The following is a 15,279-nucleotide window of genomic DNA, read 5'->3' as shown; positions in this document are numbered from 1 at the left end:
CTAGGCGAAGGATTTGCTCGCCTAGCGAGCATGCCAGTTTAAGTCCTTTTCTGGATTGGGCCACCTGTGTGCTGGGTCTTTGTTCCTTTAAGATCAATGTCTTGAAAAATGTGTTGAAAGAGTAACGGGCAAATTTTGGGGTATGACATTGACATTCACAAAATCATTCAATCTCATCAATTCATGTTTACCCTGAACCTTCCAAATCCTCAGACATGATGGAAAACATTTAACATCTCAAAACATTAAATAGTGCACATATAATAACAACAAAATTTATCGTACAACAACAATTATAACAACAAATTCATAATCAAGCATTAGAACACCCAATCCTATTGTAGGTCAAAGACTCCTCCTTCTACCCTTCATGCTTAAACGCTCATTAAAGAAGCAATCAACCCCTTACCTTAGATTTTTAGCAATTAATGATGATTATGCAACTTCAATGAGTTCTCTCTTCAATTTTCTAGTTTGCTCTTCCTCTCCTCTTTTGTCCCTTTTCTACATTGTCTGGTGTTTCTCTAAAAACTTAGCTCTCTTCCTACTTTTATAATATATACTCCCCGAACACTTTGCTAATTATGAACTTTGTCCATCTCATTACTAACTTCTCAATTTTTACCACTTATTTTCTCAAATTCTCACCAATGAAAAAATTCTATTCCTAATTAAATAATTAATTCAAATAAAATACTATTTTTTATAACAACTAATTAAAATTCTAATTAATTATAAATAATTATACAAACTCTTACTTTTCTATACTTCTATTAGATACTTACCCCATAATAACATAACAAATAATTAAAACATCAATTAATTAAATAAAATTTTAAATAATTTTATTATATTAATTAATCAAATTTAAGATGTTATATACCCCACTCATATTACTAAACAAGTGCATCATATTAAAAGAATACACATCAAAACGTTTGTTTTACTATAAATAAAGAAGAAAATCAAAATTATTTAAAATTAAAATAGAAAAACGATTTCATGTATATGAGAATCAAAACAGAGTTTTTTTAATACGTAATATATATGGTTAGTTTTAAATTTGTTTTATGAGTAAAAAATGTTATTAAAGTTTATATTTTAAATTAGTTAAAAAATATTTTAAGAATCTGTAATAGTTAATATTGGTTTATTACTATATTTGACATATAGAAACTAATTCATATCCCTTAACCCAATTAACAATATATTAAATATTTCAATTTTATTAATATTTTGTTTTTATTTATTTAATTTTCTAAGCTAATTAATAGTAATTTCTTATTTACACCACAATACAAACCCATCACCACATTAGTTTAAAACTAAAATAAAATGTCATTATTTTTCTTGATTATTATTATTATTTATACCACATGTTTTTTTGAAGATATTTGTTTTTATTTGAACTCACGAGTTAATTTTTTAAATAATAAATTCAAATAGTATTATTGTTAAAAAAAAGGAGAGAATTGAGATAAGAAATAATAATGAATAAAGAAACTAATAATAACTTTTTCAATAAGAATTATATTCTCTTATTTATATAATAGGATATGCTCGTTTAAGAATGAACTCTTTTTTTAACCAAACGAACGAGATCCTTAAAAATTAAAAATAAATAAATTATTTACAACAGAATTTTTTTTACCGTTTAAATAAAAGATAGTAATATAGATCTTAACCCTAAAAATAAAGAGGATTTATATAGTAGTAATGCCAAACAATCGTCTGTTTTTGGTTTATTAATAAATGTTATTTGAACAATCATTTGTTAATTATTAGTTGATGTTTTAAAAAAAATCTTTTTGACAAATATTCAAAATTATATATATAATAGAAAACATATAGAAAAATGAAATATTGTTTAGATTTTCCTTATGATGCTTGAATTATTTTTCCATTAAAAAAATCTAAAAAATTTAAGGTAGTCAAAAGTTAAGAATATTTCAAAAATCATAGTAAAAAAACTCAATGGTCAAAACTTCATGTCATGTATAGTGCAAAGGATAAAAGAGGAGATAATAATTATATCATATCATTTCTAATTTTAATGCTTAATGAAAAAATCAAAATATGATAAATTAATCTTAAAAATTTATTATTCTCTATCTTTCTAATTAAATATTCTATATTTCAGCTGAGTTATAATAAAAAAGTAATTTTTATTTTATATTAAGGATAATAATTAGTTGATTCAACAAATATTATATTATCTATCAAAGAAAAAAAACAACTATACCCACTGATAACCTATAAGCTCCCAAAAACAAAAGACAACGTCATTAATATATCATCAAATTTGACGAAAAAGTGTCTTCTATGTTACACGAGTTGTTGAAATTTCAACATGTTACTCCTCCTATAAAAGCCGCACACATTCACCACAACCTAACTCACAAAACAAAATCATTTTCAATGGCAAAACCAATACTATTTTCTCTATCTTTTTTTCTTCTTTCTGTTTTCTATACATCCTTAGCAGCACCACCTGCATCAGAATCTTTCTACACGGATTTCCTTAACTGCCTCAAACAAAACAACACAGATCCATCTATCTCCGACATTGTTTTCCCACAATCAAACCCTTCCTTTTCCACTGTCCTTCAGAACTACATCCGTAACGCACGTTTCAACACTTCCTCAACTTCCAAACCATTAATCATTGTTACTCCAAAACAACCCTCACATGTTCAATCCACTGTTATCTGCGCCAAAAAAACCAACATTCAAGTCAAAATCAGAAGCGGTGGACATGATTATGAGGGTATTTCTTACATCTCAAATCAACCACCCTTTATTATTCTTGACATGTTCAATCTAAAAACAATCAATGTTGATATCAAAAACGAGGTTGCCTATGTTCAAGCAGGTGCTACACTTGGTGAACTTTACTACGGTATTTACCAAAAGAGTAAGGTTCATGGCTTTCCTGCTGGTGTTGGTCCAACGGTTGGTGTTGGTGGTCACATCAGTGGTGGAGGGTATGGTACAATGTTGAGAAAGTATGGTTTATCTGTTGATAATATCATTGATGCTGAAATTGTTGATGTGAAGGGAAGGCTTTTGAATAGGAAATCAATGGGGGAAGATCTTTTTTGGGCTATAGGAGGTGGTGGTGGTGCTAGTTTTGGTGTTGTTTTATCTTATACGGTTAAATTAGTATCGGTTCCTGAAACTGTTACTGTTTTCCGTATTGAGAAAACTTTAGATCAAAATGCTACTGATCTCGTTGTTCAATGGCAACAAGTTGCTCCAACTATTGATAATAGGCTTTTCATGAGGCTTCTTTTGCAGCCTATCACTTCCAAGACTGTGAAAGGAACAAAAACTATTAGAGCTTCTGTTGTTGCTTTGTTCCTCGGAGGTGCCGAGGAATTGGTGGGAATTCTAGGTAAAGAATTTCCACTTCTAGGATTGAAAAAAGAAGATTGCCTTGAAATGAGTTGGATTAATTCTGTTATTTGGTACAATAGCGCTGAAGAATTCAAAAGCGGCGCGAAACCGGAGAGTCTTTTGGATAGGAATCTTAACTCGGCGAGTTTTGGGAAGAGAAAATCTGACTATGTTCAGAAAGCTATTCCAAAAGATGCATTGGAATTGATATGGAAAAAGATGATTGAGTTGGGAAAAGTTGGATTTGTTTTCAACCCTTATGGTGGAAAAATGGCTGAGATTCCGGCCGACGCGACGCCTTTTCCTCACCGTGCCGGGAATTTGTTCAAAGTTCAATTTTCAGTGAATTGGAAGGATCCAGAACCTAGTGCTACATCGGAGTATTTGAATCAAGCTAAGAGCCTATATAGTTTCATGGAACCTTATGTGTCAAAGAATCCTAGAAGTGCTTTTTTAAATTATAGAGACCTTGATATTGGGATTAACAGTTTTGGTAAGAATAGCTATGAAGAAGGTAAAGTTTATGGTGCTAAGTTTTTTAATAATAATTTTGATAGGTTGGTTAAGATTAAGACTGCGGTTGATCCTGATAATTTCTTCAGGAATGAGCAGAGTATTCCTGTTCTTGCAGCAAAAGCTTAGATTTCAGAATCAATCAGTTGTAAAGCCTATTGGGCTTATTTGATGCTATTAAATACTATCCGTTCTCAGTATAAATGATTGGATTTGAAAATAACAAATAAATAAGTGCTTTTAATTGTTTTTGTTGTTGTTCTGATCTCACATTTGGATGAGATCATGATATGAATTGGTCTCTTTAAATTTGATTCTGCTAATGTCAGAGTATTAAAAAAAATTAAATGTCATATGGGATGGACCCTGGAAACAAATTCGGAAAATAGCTCCTCAAAAAATCACTTATGAGACTGGTGGTAGTCTCTTCTACTTCACAAATTCCTAAAACTAATAGAGTTCACTCACTCATGATAACAGTAAACGCATGCACAATAAGTAGAGCAGAAAATACAAAGGTTCTTACAAATTTTTCTATAAAAATTTCTATGCACAAAACAGGCCAAACATTCTTATTTATGCTAATGCTAAATCAAGTGCATGAATCCCTCAATAACCACTAATAAGTGGGCTTAAAACATATAGTAATAAGAAAAACTGACCAATTGAAAAAAACCAAGAGGTCTGGAAGCATTACGGCTATAATGTCTATTACTGCAAAAGGGTGAATTGGATCATCAACATCTTCATCTCCAACCTTCCAAAATCCACGTTTTGTCATTAAGGTGAGGTTCCTAGTTAGTTTTAACGTTTTTCATGATAAGGCTTGTTGATATTTGTTGAAGCTTTTAATGATGTGTGATGATGTCTAAAACTTGGTTTGAGAAAGTCAAATTGCTATCTCGTTGAATGCATGTTGGTGTGAATTGAATACATGTTAATATGATAATTTCATGAAAATCCCTGTTCTATAAGCTGAGTTTCTACACACCTCATTTATTTGCATCTTGTGAGTTCATGGTTTCATAAGAAACTCAAAATGCAAACGTTTATAATATATGGATAATTGCATATATGTTGAGCAAATCCTTTTGCATGTACTAATTTTGTGGTGTATTGGTCTCTTTAGAATGTTTGCATGTGTTAGGAATTAATTGATGGTGTTTTAATGTATTAGAAAAACTAGGATATGCTTGAATATTTGGAAAATTTCGGAGGTGTAATGGATTATATGTTTGAAAAATTGCCTAATTCATGAGCCAAAGATTTTACATAACTGATTATACTAAAAATATGACCGATTACATTTATGTAATTTTCAATATTTTTATGTGCTGAGAGGGTGTAATTGATTACACCTAAAGTGTAACTGGTTGCACCCCCTACAACTTGGATATTTTGCACTTGTATGTTACGTCTTCTGTCTTCTGTGGAGTAAATTTATTAGTCTACACTTGTATGTGCCTGTAGTGTTACTTGAGTGTTAAGACTGATCATGGAAATTCATTAACATGTTTGTTCATGATCAATGATGGTTGAGTAAATATAGAAGTGAGAAACCTTTATTGGTTAATAACAAATGTGTGAAATCTAATTGAATTAGATAATTAGATACAAATCCTAATAGGTTTGAATGATTGTGCATGTCTGTAATTAGGTAAATTAATCGTAAATACCTAGTTGGTAAACGATTGTGTATGTGTGCACCTACCTAAAGGATATTAACCAATAAGTGAGCAATCTTTCCCTTAAAGGATATTAACTAGGGAAAAGTGTTGCATAACCTTTGCTGTGTATTTGTACCCCACCTAAAAGATATAATCAAGTAAGTGAGAATGCATACCATTGCATTAAATCTGATGAGGATTGTCGGAATACCTATATTATTCAAAACTGCAGTATGATTAGATATGTAAGTCCCCAAGATGGGCATTTCCAAGACTCGGGGTAGGTCGCTCCATGAAACCTTGCCCGAATGGATAAGGCTTAGTAATTCGCTCTGTTCGAAGAGAGGAACATTTGCCTAACGTATCCATTGACCTATAGTTAGAAGTCGACGTTGTGTGGAAGTAATAAGAACTTCATTCTCTTATAAGCTTGTTTATTGCTTGTATTACAATAGTTGTATCAAGAGTTTTGTTCTCTTATCTGTTGGTTATTAAGACTATGGTTGTAGGTGATTGTGTGATCACATTTTGTGAAGACTTAAGAGTTTTAAACCTCTTAGTTGGTTCACCTAATATGAATGTAAATGATGAGATAAAAGACGGATATAATAAATCATATCATTTCTCATTTTAATGTTTAATTAAAAAATCAAAATATAATAAATTAATCTAAAAATTTATTATTCTCTATCTTTCTAATTAAAAATTATATTCTAGATTTCAGCTGAGTTATAATCTAGTAGAATATGATAAAATATTATTTTAGATTAATATATAAATTAGCTTAATTATATAGATTATTCAATAAATTAAAAAAAAAATTATTTATATTAAGGATAATAATCAGTTGATTCAACCAATATTATCCATCAAAGAAAAAACAACTATACCTACCGATAACCTATAAGCTCCCAAAAACAACCATACCCACGGATAACCTATAAGCTCGCAAAAACAAAAGACAAATTTGACGGAAAAGTGTCGTATATGTTACACGAGTGGTAGAAATTTCAACAGGTTACTCTTCCTATAAAAACCGCACTCATTCACCACAACCTAACTCACGAAACAAAACATTTCCAATGGCAAAACCATTACTATTTTCTCTATCTTTTTTTCTTCTATCTGTTTTCTGTACATCCTTACCAGTAGTACCGCCTGCATCAGAATCTATGTACACGAATTTCCTTAACTGCTTCAAACAAAACAACCAGATCCATCTATCCCCGACATTGTTTTGCCACAATCAAACCCTTCATTTCCCACTGTCCTTCAAAACTACATCCGTAACGCACGTTTCAACACTTCCTCAACTTCCAAACCATTAATCATTGTTACTCCAAAACAACCCTCACATGTTCAATCCACTGTTATCTGCGCCAAACAAAACAACATTCAAATCAAAATCAGAAGCGGTGGACATGATTACGAGGGTCTTTCTTACATCTCAAATCAACCAGCCTTTATCCTCCTTGACATGTTCAATTTAAGAACAATCAATGTTAATATACAAAAAGAGGTTGCCTATGTTCAAACTGGTGCTACACTTGGTGAACTTAGGTAGAATAAATGATGAACGGAAATATTCTATTAAGAGAATGACGGTTATAAAACATGATAAAAGTTACAATGATTGTCATCCTATTTATAAGCTAAAATTAGGGTTACTAGAATAGGATAAAATACTAAAATACCCTCTAACAAACTTAGGGGCTAAGAAAATAGTACAACTAATAAATATGAACTACTTCTAATATCATCCCTTAATTCATATTCCATCAAAACTTGTAACACCAATTTCATCCCTTAATTTGAGAAATTGATCAGTCTTGATAGCTTTCGTCAGAACATCTGCCAACTGTTTCTAAGTGCTGCAGTGTACAACTTCTAACACTCCCCTCTGAACTTGATGTCTCAGAAAATGATATTTGGTCTCAATGTGCTTGCTTCTCCCATGCAACACTGGGTTTCTGGCAAGATTGATTGCAGACTTGTTGTCAATCATCAGCTTCAGAAGTTTGTTTACTTTAATCTTCAGATCCTGCAATAGATTCAGAATCCACACAACTTGGCATGCAGTAACAGCACCTGCAATGTATTCAGCTTCACAAGTTGACAACGCCACAACAGGTTGCTTCTTGGACATACTTCCACACCAATCAGCTTCAGTAAGTACCCAGACATACTTCTTCTGTCAACTCTGTCTCCACACCAATCAGAATCGGAATAACTCAGAAGTTCTGACTCATCCTTTCTTTCAGAAGGAAATAATACTCCATACTTCAGAGTTCCCTTGATATACCTCAGAATCCTGACAGAAGCTTGGTAATGGGACCACTTAGGTTTACTCATGAACCTACTAACCATCCCAACTGAATAGCAAATATCAGGTCTGGTATTGCACAAATACCTCAGAGAACCAACCAACTGTTTGAAGGTTGTAGCGTCCACGTCCTTTCCATCAGAGTCAGAATCCAGTTTCTGATTTGTATCAGAAGGTGTGACAGCAATCTTACAATTCTTCAGAATAAATCTCTTCAGAAGTTCTAATTCATACTTGAGCTGATGCAAAATAATACCTTTCTCAGAGTATCTGAACTCCATCCCTAGAAAGTATGTCATTTTGCCTAGATCAGTCATTTTGAATTCATTCATCAGAACTTTCTTGAACTTGGCTATCTCCTATTCAGAACTTCCAGTCATCAGTATATCATCAACATATAAACATACCAGAGTCATATTTCCTTCAGAAGTATGCTGAACATAGACACCGTACTCCATCTCACATTTCTGAAAGCCTTGCTTCTTGAAAAATAAATCAATCTTCTGATTCCAAGCTCTGGGTGCTTGTTTCAATCCATATAGAGTTTTGTATAATCTGTACATCATCCCTTCCTGATTCTTTTTCACAAATCCAGGAGGTTGTGACACGTAAACTTCTTCTTCTAATGGACCGTTCAGAAATGCAGATTTTACATCTAAATGCATTAGAGGCTAATTCCTGTTAGCAGCTATTGCAATCACCATTCTGATTGTTTCATGTCTTGCTACAGGTGCAAACACTTTAGAGTAATCCAGCCCAGGTTTCTGTAGAAATCCTCTGGCTACCAACCTTGCTTTATGTTTGCCAATTGAACCATCTGCCTTTAACTTCTGCTTGAAAACCCATCTGACGCTGATGGCTTTCTTGTCTTTTGGAAGTTCTGTCAGCTTCCAAGTCTTGTTTCTCTCTATAGCATCAAGTTCTTCTTTCATGGCCTTCAGCCAGAGCTTCTGCTTAAGAGCCTCTTCTGTACTTATGGGTTCAGAGTCTACTAACATGGCACACTGAATAACTTCTCCTTCAGAGTCTACTTCAGTGTCTTGCAGCATGTCAAATTCTGCATATCTTCTAGGGATGTTTCTGATTCTTTGTGGTCTCTGAACTTGTTCAGAGTCTCGAGCTTCAGAATTTCTAGCTTCAGATGGTTGACTTCCTCCAGAGCTTTGACCATCTTCAGAGGCTGGCATATTTCCAGAGTCTGAATTGCCACTAAAATCTGGATTACCATCAGAGTCTGGGTCATCAGAGTCTGGATCATCAGAGTCACCTTCATCTTCTGAGTCTTCTCCAGAGTCAGAATCACTATCAGAATCAGAATCAACGTCAGAGTTTACTCCAACTTCAGAAATTCTTAACTCTGACCTTTCTTCAGAAGTTCTAACATCAGAATCAGATTGAGACTTATCTCAGTTCCAAAATTCTGATTCCTTCACAATCACATCTCTGCTGAATTCAATTTTGTTGGTTTCTGGACAATAGAGCTTGTATGCACCTGTACTGTGGTACCCTATCAGAATCATCACTTTGCTTCTATCATCCAGCTTCTGTCTTCTGGCTTCTGGAACATGTTTATAGCAAACAGAACCAAACACCTTCAGATGACTAACACTTTGCTTATCTCCAGTCCACTTCTGTATTGTAACTATTTCCTTCAACTTCTTCGTAGGACATCGGTTTGAGTACATACGTTGCAGTGGCAACAGCTTTTCCCCAGAGCTTCTGAGGAAGTTTCTTCTCCTTTAGCATGCTTCTCACCATATCAAACAAAGTGCGGTTTCTTCTTTCAGCAAGACCATTGTGTTGAGGGGTATAAGGAGCAGTAACCTCATGCTCAATTCCATTCTCCTCACAGAACTTCTGGAACTCTTTGGAGTTATACTCACCTCCACCGTCAGTTCTAAGAATCTTCAACTTCTGACCACTCTGATTCTCAACCTTCATTCTGAACTTCTTGAATTCATCAAACACCTCGCGTTTAAACTTAATAAGGGATACCCATGTCATTCTTGTGAATTCATCAACAAATAACACAAAGTATTTATTCCCTCCAATCGATGCTACTGGAAATGGACCACACACATCACAATGTACAACTCCCAAGGCATGTTTTGCTCTTGGAGCAGTTTCTGACGCAAATGGCAATCGTGGTTGTTTTCCTTCCATGCAAACTTTGCATGACTTTTCAGGCTTCTTAATTGCAGGAATTCCATGTACCAACTTCTTTGAATTCAGATGTTTTAAGCTTCTGAAATTCAAATGACCAAATCTTCTGTGCCACAACTCACTCTCCTTCTCTGCACTTGTTGCACTAAGACATTCTGAGTCTGCAGTTCTGACATTCACCTTGAATGTTCTATTCCTTCCCTGTTCTGACTCCATAATCAACTTCTGATTGCAGTCATACAACTTCAGAAGATTGTCCTTCATGGTAACTGAAAAACCTTTCTCAATTAATTGTCCCACACTCATCAGATTGCTTCTGATGCCAGGTACATACCACACGTTCTGAATCAATGTTGTTTTCCCATTGTTCAGACTCACTCTGACATTTCCCATACCTTCTGCATTAAGATATTTATCATCAGCACATCTGATCTTTGTCCTCTTTTCAGAGTCAAAGTCAACCAGTCATTTCTTGTTTCCAGTAAGATGATTTGAACAGCCAGTGTCCATATACCACCAGTCTATCAGATCCATATCATCAGATTCAGAGGCCATCAATAGCACAGATTCGTCATCAGAACTTCTGGCTATATTTGCTTCTTCTGATTTTCTCTCCTTGTTTGACCAACAGTCTCTAGCAAAGTGACCAAACTTCTTACAAAAGTAACATTGGATCTTCTTCTTGTCATACTTCTCTTTTCCCTTCTGAGCATTCTTTTGTCTATAAGAGGTTGAGCTTTCTGACTTCTGACCACCATCAGATCTTCTCCTGGCTTCTGACTGCTTCTGATACCTCCTATCAGAAGTTGCTTTCAGAGCCTGCTGCTATACTTCCCTTTCAGAAGTTCTCTCAGTCAAACGCAACTCTTGCGCTTCTAGACTGCTCTGCAGCTCTTCAATTCTCATGGTACTCAGATCTTTGGAATGTTCTATTGCTACCACAATGTAATCAAATTGAGAGGTAAGAGATCTTAATACCTTCTCCATGATTGTTTCTTCAGAAAGAGTTTCTCCACACGCTTTCATCTCATTAGTGATCAGAATCACTCTGGAGATGTATTCAGAAACTTTCTCATTATTCTTCATGTTGAGATTCTCATATTGCTTTCTCAAGGACTGAAGTTTCACCTTCTTCACTGATGCGTCACCACCATAACATCTAACCAGTGTGTCCCACGCAGCCTTTACTGTCGTTGAATCTGCAATCTTCTCAAACACATTTATATCAACACATTGATGAATGAAGAACAATGTTATCTGATCCTTCTTCCTTACTTCCTTCTGCGCGTTTTTCTGTTCATCCGTCGCATCTGCTGCTACCGGAACATAACCATCAGTGACAAGATCTAGAACATCTTGAGCACCGAACAGTACACGCATTTGGATCATCCAACGATTCTAGTTTTTACCGTCAAATACTGGAAGTTTGGTGTTCATGTTGCCGTTTCCGTTCATCTTTCTACCTTGCACAGTACACTCAGATTTCTCACAGTGTTTCCCAACCCACAGAATTAAAATTCTGATCAGATTTTGTTCAAGATTCAACACGAATCTAAGAATCAAAATCAAACACACAAGACCTCACGTTCACTCGTGTTTCCCGTGTTTCCCTAATGAATCCGAACCGGAGCTCTAGATACCAATTGTTGGTGCAAAGGTAGAATAAATGATGAACGGAAATATTCTATTAAGAGAATGACGACTACAAAACATGATAAAAGTTACAATGATTGTCACCCTATTTATAAGCTAAAACTAGGGTTACTAGAATAGGATAAAATACTAAAATACCCTCTAACAAACTTAGGGGCTAAGAAAATAGTATAACTAATAAATATGAATTACTTCTAATAGTGGACATGATTACGAGGGTCTTTCTTACATCTCAAATCAACCGGCCTTTATCCTTCTTGACATGTTCAATTTAAGAACAATCAATGTTGATATACAAAAAGAGGTTGCCTATGTTCAAACTGGTGCTACACTTGGTGAACTTTATTACGCTATTTCCCAAAAGAGTAAAGTTCATGCCTTTCCTGCTGGTGTTTGTCCAACTGTTGGTGTTGGTGGTCACATCGGTTGTGGAGGGTATGGTACATTGATAAGAAAATATGGTTTATCTATTGATAATATCGTTGATGCTGAAATTGTTGATGCTAAGGGTAGGCTTTTGAATAGGAAATCAATGGGAGAAGATCTGTTTTGGGCTATAGGAGGCGGTAGTGCTAGTTTTGGTGTTGTTTTATCTTATACTGTTAAATTAGTATCGGTTCCTGAAACTGTTACTTGTTACTGTTTTCCGTATTGAGAAAACTTTGGAAGAAAATGCTACTGATTTTGTTGTTCAATGGCAACAAGTTGCTCCAACTATTGATATTAGGCTTTTCATGAGGCTTCTTTTGCAGCCTATAGCATCCACGACTGTCAAAGGAACAACAACTATTAAAGCTTCTGTTGTTGCTGTGTTCCTCGGAAGCGCAGCTGAATTGTTGGGAATTGTAGGTAAAGAATTTCCACTTTTAGGATTGAAAAAAGAAGATTGCCTTGAAATGAGTTGGATTAATTCTGTTATTTGGTACAATGACGCCGAAGCATTGAAAGCCGGCGCAAAACCGGAGAGTGTTTTGGATAGGCACCTTAATTGGGTGCGTTCCGGGAAGAGAAAATCTGATTATGTTCAGAAACCTATATCAAAAGATGCATTGGAATTGATATGGAAGAAGATGATTGAGTTGGGAAATGTCGGATTTGTTTTCAACCCTTATGGTGGAAAAATGGCTGAGGTTCTACCCGAAGCGACGCCTATTCCTTACCGTGCCGGGAATTTGTTCAAACTTCAATTGTCAGCGAGTTGGAAGGATCCAGCACCTAATGCTACATTGGAGTATTTGAACCAAGCTAACCACCTATATAGTTTTATGGAGCCTTATGTGGCAAAGAATCCTAGAAGTGCTTATTTATGTTATAGAGATGTTGATATTGGGACTAATAGTTTTGGTAAGGCTAGTTATGAAGAAGGTAAAGTTTATGGTGTTAAGTTTTTCAATAATAATTTTGATAGGTTAGTTAAGATTAAGACTGCGGTTGATCCTGATAATTTCTTCAGGAATGAGCAGAGTATTATTAATTACTATTCTGCTCTCACCGTAAATGATTGGATTTGTTAATAAGAAATAAATAAGTTCTTTTTGATTGTTTTTGTTGTTGTTCTGGTGGTACTCTTTCCACTTCACAAATAATAACAGTAAACGCATGCACAATATAATTGCATATATGTTAAATTAGTAAGTCAAGAGTATCTATAAATGGAAGGATGTCATTCATTAGTAAAATCATAGTATTAAGATCAAGGACAAAAGTGTCTTTTGGCAAGAGTTCTATAAAAATCTTACGAGGACCACTTTTCTTCATTTTCTCAAGTTCCTTCTCTTTTTAAACAAACGGAAATTGAGAGAAAATTGGGGAAGTAGAGATATAGGAGGTCGAGTGGCTTGAGGAGGAGGAAGGAGAAGTCAAATTCAACTTCTTCTCTCATTGCATGTGTGTGTTTAGAAGAGATTCTTGAAGTAAAGTTGTAAAAAGGTGAATTGGATCTGTAGCGGTAAATTCATGATCATTAAGTTATAGATAAGCTAGATGTCAACATAACAAGAGTCGCCATCGCGTTTTTATTATTTCCAAGAGAAAATGAAAAAGTACGAACAAAACACAAAAAATAAGAAATTTTTAAATCAAAACTAATAAAATGTCAGAGATTACAGATAAGGGGGTTGGTTACACAGAGGGAAGGTGTTAGCATTCAAAGTGTCCTAGGTACTCATAGGGAGCCATTTCTTGTGTGCATATGTGTCTTTGTACAAAATGATGTTTGCAAACAAATAGAATGGGGGGATGAGAAAGGAATTAGTTAATTATATTTTTGTGTTTGACAAGACCTTCAAACTTGTGCCTACGTACCAACATAAAAATAAGGGATCAAAACCTCGTAGTTCATGGTAACAACTTCAAAGTGGATGCATTGCTTTTAACAAAAATTTAAGTTTGAAAGTCACAAGGGCCTAAAAAATGGTTTGAATGAGTGTTAGTTCTTTTTGGCTTTTGAAAATTTAAGTCAAGTATGGTTAAGTTCATTTACAAAGTTTGATTTAAGGAAATGAGTTTAAAAATGCAATGGCATAAGGCCAAAGTTTCTAATTTGCAAAGATGGTCTAAGTTTAGAAACCAACAAACACAAGCAAAGAAGAATTTTAAAAGGAGGGAGAGATTTTGAAATTAAAGAAATGGGGAGGAGATGAAGAGACTAATCCTAAGCACAAAATTTAAAAGTTGAGAGTTGAAAAGATCTGATCAATGAGCTGCAATCCAATAGACAAGAATGTCATATAGAAACCCAAATTTCCCTTGGACTTTAGAATCACACAACAATCAATATACAAACAGCAAGTTGAAGAGCAAGACATCAAATAAAGATAGCCACATCCAAGCTTGACAACTCCATGATCTTCTTCAAGTTTTGCCCATGTAGCAGATGACTTCAAAGGATGGCATAAGTCACAGGTTCAAAATAACAACTTTATAATGATCATGTTGCTGCCTAAATTCTAAGTCCAATTGTCTCAGATCAAACCAACAATCCACACAATATATTTTTTAGGGTTTTTATTCTTATTATGTACATTAATGGTCAAAGACCACACAAACAATCACAATATACACAATCACAATACATCACACAATATGGTTCAAATGGACAAAGTAAAAATGACATTAAAGTAAACAACTTGAATGGTATGAATAATGGCAAATGAATAAATCTTTAAAAATTAAAATGCATAAAAATTAAATGACTTGAAATTAAATGTTAGTTGTTAATGAGTTAGAAGTTAGTATTGCTTTTGCTTTTGTTTAAGTCATTCTTTGGAGAGCACTCAATCCACTTATCGCAAGCATGGATCCTTGAACCAAGACATCTTCCAAAGGAAAGAAAAATGGTCAAGTTTCCACACAATACCATGAAAGAGGAGAGACTTACAATCTCACCAACTAGAATGCTATGCCTTTTTGTGTCAAAATTTAGCGTTATGTTAAGCAATCATAATTGGACTTATGTAGAAGTCACAACTATTTGAGGTCGGACAATAGAATTTTGGTGTTAATGCATGTTAGAGACATAATATGATGAACTATGCTCATGAAACATACCACACACAAAAAAGA

The 15,279-nt window shown here is 34.3% G+C and overlaps 1 protein-coding gene and 1 pseudogene across 1 annotated transcript; both read left to right on the top strand.

Annotated features, from left to right (window-relative positions):
* Positions 1 to 2,345: 2,345 nt before the first annotated feature.
* Positions 2,346 to 4,153, top strand: LOC127074992 (berberine bridge enzyme-like 21). The gene has a single exon (XM_051016432.1). It carries the CDS (start codon positions 2,419 to 2,421, stop codon positions 4,036 to 4,038), a length of 1,620 nt encoding a protein of 539 aa, XP_050872389.1. The 5' UTR covers positions 2,346 to 2,418; the 3' UTR covers positions 4,039 to 4,153.
* A 2,465-nt stretch (positions 4,154 to 6,618) lies between these two features.
* On the top strand, positions 6,619 to 13,229 carry LOC127111002 (berberine bridge enzyme-like 21; annotated as a pseudogene).
* Positions 13,230 to 15,279: the final 2,050 nt, after the last annotated feature.

This window comes from Lathyrus oleraceus, chromosome 1, assembly GCF_024323335.1.
Source record: "Lathyrus oleraceus cultivar Zhongwan6 chromosome 1, CAAS_Psat_ZW6_1.0, whole genome shotgun sequence".
Lineage (NCBI taxonomy): Eukaryota > Viridiplantae > Streptophyta > Magnoliopsida > Fabales > Fabaceae > Lathyrus > Lathyrus oleraceus.
The sequence above is the reverse complement of the archived record's forward strand: the minus strand, read 5'-3'. Positions and strand labels throughout refer to the sequence as shown.